Below are 8209 nucleotides of genomic sequence, written 5' to 3' on the forward strand. Positions count from 1 at the left end.
AAACATTGGCGGGCTGCATCCTGGCCTGCGGGCCATAAGTTGAACAACCCTGGTACAATGTATACGCGCAGTGTGAGGTTTTCAAATGTTGAATACGAAAAGAAAAAAATAGATATTTTTTTGTAATTTAGGATACATGATACTTACAAAGTGCAATTTAGTTAATTGGGGATTTCTTTTCGTTTAGTTATTGTAATGAGTTGAAACGTGAAATCTTGTGCAATTCGTGACATTGGTCTGGGGGTTCATATCTTGTATTTTTGACGTTAATGATATCTCTGAGGTCGAAACATCATTTTAGGAAACCAGGTTGGAGTTGCAAAACAGGTATAATACAAAAACATGGTTGCCTAATTGATTTTATTTAGTTTCTGAAAAATCGTTATGTTTTTGCTTTGAGCTGATGGTCCCTATCTCCCAGTTAAGTATTGCCTTGATTTTAAAATTCTCATCCTTGTTCTCAAATCGCTCCATGGCCGCGATCTTCCCTATTTTCATACTCTACTCCAGCTCCAAAGCACTCTGAGACATCTGTTGGAATACAGGAAGAAATCAGTTCAGTGGGGCAGGAAACAATGGGCTTACCAGGACAGTCCTGTTTGTGGATTTTGGGAAGGAGGTAGGGGCTGTATGGGGTTGGAGGCCGTGGGGAGAAGATTTCCAGAGGTCAGTTATAGTCTTGGATACGATAGCTTGATGTCCGGTAGTGGGGCCATACTTCGGGGAGCGGTTGAAGGAAATGCCAAAGAGTTCTCATTCGACCTCTGCCAGTTAGAGGTCAGTATGCCAGATAATAATGACACCATCCTTTTCAATAGGTTTGATGATGATGTTAGGGTTGGACCTGTGAGAGCGGAATTCTGAGATCTCTGTGCTGCTCCAATTCTGGTCGCTTAAGTACCCCAGTTTCAGTTACTCCACCATTGGTGGCTGAGCTATCAGCCGGTATGGTCTAAAGCTCTGAAGTCCCTCCCTAACCCTCTAAGCTTTTCTACTTCTCCTTTTCACAAGATGCTCCTTAAGCCTATGTACCAAGCTCGTTTCTATCTGCCCCAGTATCTCCTTATGAATCTCGGTGTTAAATTTTGTTTAATGATCTTCTGTGATATGCCTTGAGACGTTTTAATATGTAAAGGTTCAATACAAATTAAAGCTATTGTTGCTATTATCTGACACCAACGGGGAAAAATAATAATATGCAAAGCATCTTTGCTTTCATATGACATGAAATCACTGGTTCAGAACAGCCACACCACTGGCATGAACTGGTTGGGCCGATTGACCTTCTTCTGTGCTGAATTTTCTAAATAATGCTTTCTAATTGACAGGGGCCAAATGACAGCCGCATGTTTTGAGATTCCTGTGTGCACATGGCATTTGGACTATTTCTGTTCACTTCAGACGAAAATCATTGCATTTTAGACCTGCAAAGCCATTTAACTTACTTGATGATATTATTAATGAAAGCCACAGGACGCATAATCACATTCATCAATTCGTCTCTGAATTTGCTCTGGGACGCTGCATAAATAAACGTGTTATTGCAAGCACTCAAACACCTTAGCATATACCCAGACTGTTCTGCAATAGTGAAAGGATCAGTGTAATTAGCTTCTAAAAATTGAGCATTTGTAAAATGAACGTATATGAAACATATGAAAATAACCATCCATAGCAGTATAAAACTTCCAGATATAACGAGCAGTAAAATGATAGATTTCTTTCGGTTCTCCATCTCTGGATCAGTGTGATTCTCAACCTTGTTGTTTCCTCGGAGTCCACTTCTCACTCTATTGGCCAGTACAATATGCCTGATGGTCAAGGCATTGAGCAGGATGATCAACACAAATGGTGCAAATGGGGTCAAGATTGTTTCAAACAACCAAAATGCTACCCATATGGGTAAGGTGTAGAAGCTTGATTTTACATAGCAGGACCATGGTACCTTGTCAATTATTTCCCTAGGTTCATATATAAAGTACATTGGAACATTTTCTAGAATGCTCAAGGAACACACTACTGCTATCACCAGAGCTGCAGTTTTTTCAGTACAATATTTTGGTCGTAACGTTTGATAACAAATAGCAACAAATCGATCAAAGGTGAAAGCCACAGTTAGCCAGACAGAGCAATCAATTGAAACAAAAAGCAGGGCCAGGTTGAGACTGCAAATCGGAGTATAATTCAGGAATGAATAAGGAAAATAAGCATCTTTAATCTCATAAAGAACTACTTCAAATATCAGGACCATTAAATCACCTGCTGCCATGGCCATCAAATAACGTGTGATGCATTTAGAGAGACCGCACTTTCCACGGGACAGAATGATGATTGTCAGCAAATTAGCTGCAAAAGAGACCAAATTAAATTACTAAATCTCCATATTCTCATAGGTTATCAGTAAACAGTTTTTTTCCTATCGTCTCCCTTAAATCTCAATCTTTCTGCCAATCGAAACGATAAGCTTAGTAATGCTGTTGAAACACATTTCTGTATAGCTATACACCCCAAACATATTCCGAGTTACTTCAAAGTTTAAAAGAAATTGCTTCAATAAATGACATGGTTGGGGTTTCCGCTTTTTACCTGACCAAGGATTGTTTCCTTTTCCACGATACGGCTGCAATAGAATCCGCCCAAATTTCATTTCCATTGATTTCAACCAGAAAGGAATGTCTGGCTAGGTGCAAGATGAACTGTCGATATTCATCTCCCTGTCCATCGATACACAACATTGTACAACTCATAAAATCATAAGAAATCAAAGCAGAAGCAGGATATTCGGCCGCTGGAACCTGCTGCACCTTTTAATATCACCATGTCTGATCTTATTGTGGTCTTAACTCTACTTTCCTACCTGCCTACGTAAGTCTTGAATCCCCTATAGGTCAAAAATCTGTCTAACTCAGCCAAAAATCTGCTAACTAATGTATTCACTGACCCAAGCTCCATCGCTCTCTTGGGAAGAGAATTCCAATGATTAACGACGCTCTCAGAGGAGACATTCCTCCTCATCTCCATCTTAAAATGGATATTCCTTAGTTTTAATCTGTTCCCCCGAGTTCAATATTCATCCACGAGTGGAAATATCCTCTCAACAATAACCCTGTCAAGCCGCCTCAGAATCTTTCATGCTTCAATATGATCATCTCTCATTCTTCTTAACTCCAATGAATATAGGTCCAACCTGATCAAACTTTCCTCATAAAACAACCTCTTCATCCCAGGAATCAGCGTAATGGAACTTCTCTGAACTACGTCCAATGCAAGTATATTCCTCCTTAAGTTAGGAAACCAAATATGTAACCAGAACTCTGAGTGTCGTCTCACCAACTCCCAATACAGGTGAAGCAAGACCTTCCTACGTTTATACTCCATCCATTTGCAATAAAGGCTAATATTTCATTTGGTTTCATAATTACTTTCTGTAACTGCACGTTAACCTTTTGTGATTCATGTACGGGTCACCCAGATCCCTCTGTACTGCAGCGTGCTGCCGTCTACCTCCAAGCAAATTGTATTCTGCATTTCCATTCTTCCTGCCAAAATAGACAACCTCATATTACCCACTGCCAGTTTTTTGTCCATTCGCTTAATTTATCTTTATCGCTTTGCAGACACGTTGTGTCTTCCTCAAAACTTGCAAAAAACTCTGCAAATTTGGTTACAATACACTCTTTCCTCCATCCCTTCGTCCAAGTTATTAATATAAATTGTAAGCAGTTGAAGTCCCAGCACTGATCCCTGAGGCACTCCACTAATTACAGTTTGTCAACTTGAAAATACACCATTTATCCCGACTCTTTTTTTCCTTGTCAGCCAATCCTTTATCCAAGCTGCTATATTACTGTCAACACAATGAGCTTGTGTACCATTCCAAGTGTCTTTCTTGCTGAAAGCAGCATTATGTATCCACTATCAGGTGTAGCGGGTCCGAACCCCAACACCTGTTTTAAGCTAAATGTCAGGTTGAAAATGTACTCCAATATCTCCTCATTTCAAATATCCTCAACAATCATTCAATGTAAGGTTGAATTTGACAATGCAATTCTGGGAGCAATATTTTTTCGAGAGCTGGTGGCAACTCCGACCTGGTGTCCTTCTCATGCTTTTCCTCAGACAATGGTCAGAAAAGGAAGATTTCTTATTGATGAGCATATGTCTGAGCATGGGCTGAGGAAACCTTGTCGATATACCAGCTCTTGTTAGAAACGTAGACGTTGGTGTGCTTCAGATGCAAACACCCAAAGCACATTTGAAATGTCATTTATTATAATATGCAATAGCTATTAATATCGACCAAGAGATTTGGAAAGAATGATGGTGCCTTGCAAACAAGAGCAGTATCATCTGGGTGGCAATGTGTAGGTTGCCAGTTAGCTGCCCGCTCAATATGCAGTTTTTAAGACCAAGAGAACTGCTTTTCACTTGAAGCAGATCCCATTCAGCCATTTCTATCCCAAACAGCTGCGGCTGCGTGGGAAGATCGACTTAAATAGTTTCTCAACAATTATCCAAGATTTTTTCTTTAAACAGTGTATTTTGGAATAATTGTTGCAACATATTTGGCGACATAATAAAGTCCTTTGACGTTCAATGCGAACCGAATTATGTAACCAGAAATATTTGCTTGTCTCACTTCCGAGTCTCTGTCTCCAGTATAAACCTCAGCATTGCAAAATGTAGCTTGTATGAACATAGAATTGGAAATCCTGTGACGACACAGAAAACTCATGGAGTTAAAGCTGTCCCAATTTATATATTACTTGTGTTATGTTTGATGCATTTCAATTTCCTTCAGGTTTCGAACATTACAAACATTAAAAAAGAAATGTTCTGAACCTTTGTGTCATGTTTGACTCTGAGATGAACTTCCAATCAGATATCCACACCATCACTGAGAATGCCTGTTTACATTTCTGCAACATCACCCCCTCCATGCCTACATCAGTGGATTTGCTTTTGAAACCCTTATCCATTCCAGTTTCTATCCCCAGACTTGACTACTGGAAAGTATTTTTGGCCGTGATGCCATATTCTACCCTCTGTAAAATTTAGGTCAGCAAAAAGCGATTCTGCCTGTGTCTTTAGTCACGACGAGTCCCATTTAATCTATGAATACTGTGCTCACAGACCAACATTAGCTACTGGTCAAGCAACAGCAGGATTTTAACATTCTCATCATTTATTTCAAATGTTTTCTTTGGCCTCGCCATGACTATCTCTGAATCTCCGTGCACCCCACAACTCTACAAGATTTATGAACTCTGTCATGAAAGTCTTTCCCCCCCACCCCCTGTTTAAAAGCTAAAGGCGGGCGGGGGCGGGGGCGGGGTGCGTGGCGGGGGCGGTTCTGTGCTGTTTCGGCATGTTGACGTTCTGTGATTTATTTACAAGGGCACCCAGGTCTTTTTTTTAATGCAAACATTTCCCAGTCACTCAGCATTAACAATACTCATAATAAAACACACTAAAGTGGATAATTTCACATTTCGCCAGATTGTGTCCCATCTGCCACGTTCTTGCCCATTCACCAAACCGATTTACCTCTGCCTGTATGCGTTCTCCACACTGCTTCCCACTTAATCTTGCATTGTCAGCAATCACGCCCACGTTACATCCAGTCCCCTCATCGAAGTCATTCATATAGATTGTAAATAGCTGAGGCCAACTAAAAATGTTCTTTTGATGCCTACTTTCTGTTTTAGGCCATTAATCAATTCTTAATCAGTAATAAGAGAGGCGCAGTGGTTAGCACCACAGCTCTAGTGAACTGGGTACTGGTCGACTCTGGGTACTGCCTGTCCGGAGTTTGAAAGTTCTCCCTATGACTGCGTGCGTTTTCGCTGGGTGCCCGGTTTCCTCCCACAGCCAAAGTTTAAATGGTAAATTGGCCAATTGTAAATTGCCCCTAGTTTAGATAGGGAATATGGGATTTCTTTAGGGTTAGTATAAATGGGTGGTTGTTGGTCGGCACAGACTTGGTGGGCTGAAGGGCTTGTTTCAATGCTGTATCTCAAAATAAATACTGCATTACCCCCAATTCCATGAGTCCAGACTTTGCGTAATCATCTCTTGGGTGGTATCTTATCGAATGCCCTTTGCAAATCCAAAGACACTGGTCCACCCTACAAACTCTAACAAATCTGTCAAACAAATGTTCAATTTCATAATTCGTGTTGACTCTGATTAGCCATGCTATGATTCACTAAGTGTCCTGTTATTACGTCCTTAATAATAGATACCAGCATTTTGACGACGTTATATATTACGTTTTATGCTATAATGGCGTTATATTTGATACCTTTCTTCTTTACCTCCTTTGTAAGTATGGAAGGCAATTTGCTTTTTTTTAAGGGAAGCGATATCCTCTTTCCATTTGTCTTTCCATGCCTAGAACAGGCGAAGGGGAAATGCCCAGATGTAAAAAATGAAATCTATCTATACTTACCAAATAAATCACAGCATGGATTTAGGATTGCAACAGAGCAAGAGTTGTTGGATATGCTGAAGTATCACTTGCCTTATTATATTTTTCGGCCTCACAGAACAAACTCACTTCAGCTTAAAGCAGATCGCTCAGGTTCTGGTTCAACCACTTTAATTTGCACCGAAGCACAGATTTATTGAGTGGTTGCCAGTGCTCCATAACCTCCTATGACATAAACACATAGAGACCACCGTGTCCGTCGTTTTCTGGAGCCAGTAGCAATGATAAAAATTCATTCCTGCTGTCCCAACTCGGAAAATGAGTAACCCTGGACATGAAATTGGTCTTGAGCAGAAGCATAAATCTGGTGACAGCGAATTACCAAATTACTTATCTATTGGGTTCCTCAGCGCCACTCTGTGTTCCATCAAGTTGATTCAAAACTACCAGGTGGTAAGGAACAAAATCTCCATCATATTCGGTAATAATGATATAAATACATCAACACCTTCGAATTGCAACCAAAATGGTTTCTGCCCGTAAGACTATGCATGATGCTGACTGTGAAACCAGCCCTCAACACTAGTGCAGAATGAACTCACACTGGATAGGCAAGCTGCTTTATACACCGTACCCGATTTTGCTTCCCATTGACCTCAACATAAACAAACATCAGACTGGCTGTAAAATAAGCTCTGAGCCTATTTCATGCTGCTAATGAAGACCAATTTCAGCCTCTGAATCTCGGCTTTCAGTCTTTTTCAATTGCTGGTGGCCAACTGAATTCACCAGAAGAACCCCCAGAGCAGCTCCTGGGTGGGAACTGCAGAGAATCAGTGGGCTCCGAAGCTGGTCTGTCAGCCGGTTAGGTATACTAATTGGAGGCAATATCAGGGAAGCTACAATGCGCCAGCAATGCACCAGATTGTTTTTTTGTGGGGACTGGGGGTATATATTCTATTTCTCGGAGGTGCACAATTATGTAAGACGACATTTCCTTGGCTTTTTCTTAAGCAGCTTTTGAGAATCTCTTAAAGGAATTATTTCTTTGTCAATAGTCATGATACTCTGCAAGTAAAACACAAAATCAAGACAAACAGGTAACATGATTAAACTGACAGCCGTAACACTGAAACAGTAAAGCACTATTAGGGATGAAGATTAACTAATTATTAACGGCTTACCTGGAACACCAATTATTGCAAGAATAGGGTAATAAATATTTTCTATCTGTATGATTACTGGCAATGTCATATTCAGAGAGAAGCGGTGTTGCCTGCTAGCGCTATGGGAATGCAGATCTTCTGCTTCCAAAATAAAGTCTTATTTATAACAGTGAATAAACTCAAGTGCCGCATGGGCATTGCTCAATGACTCCCAGTAGTTACAATCATTTAAATGAACAAATAAAGTTGAGCCATATTTGCTCCTGTTAATCAGTGATATTTGATAATGATATTGTCCGCTGAAAATGTAAAGACTAAATAATATTATTGCCATCATACGATCCAAATAAGATATTTCGACATCTGCATTAATACAGCAAGAGTGCAAATGGTACAAGACTCCCGATATGGAAAAAAAATATTTATAGTTTCGTGCAAGGCAACTGATGGCCCCCTTCACTGTTCTGACGAAACTTTATTACACGAAAAGTATCTTTGTGTCTTTACTTGTTTCATTACTACTCCCTTTTTACCTTGCACCAACATCTCCTTCCCATTTAATATCTCTACCTTCTTCCCAACCCCCGACCTTCCTGTTTGTTATTTTCATCCG

General features: G+C 40.3%; 1 protein-coding gene across 1 annotated transcript; it reads right to left on the minus strand.

Moving 5' to 3' along the window:
* Window positions 1–1441: 1441 nt before the first annotated feature.
* Window positions 1442–7684, minus strand: LOC137345823 (probable G-protein coupled receptor 139). The gene is made up of 2 exons (XM_068009072.1): window positions 7615–7684; window positions 1442–2346 (listed from the first exon to the last, which is right to left on the minus strand). Exons 1-2 carry the CDS (start codon window positions 7682–7684, stop codon window positions 1442–1444), a joined length of 975 nt encoding a protein of 324 aa, XP_067865173.1.
* Between the last annotated feature and the right edge of the window lie 525 nt (window positions 7685–8209).

This window comes from Heterodontus francisci, chromosome 29 (assembly GCF_036365525.1).
Source record: "Heterodontus francisci isolate sHetFra1 chromosome 29, sHetFra1.hap1, whole genome shotgun sequence".
In the NCBI taxonomy this organism is placed as follows: domain Eukaryota; kingdom Metazoa; phylum Chordata; class Chondrichthyes; order Heterodontiformes; family Heterodontidae; genus Heterodontus; species Heterodontus francisci.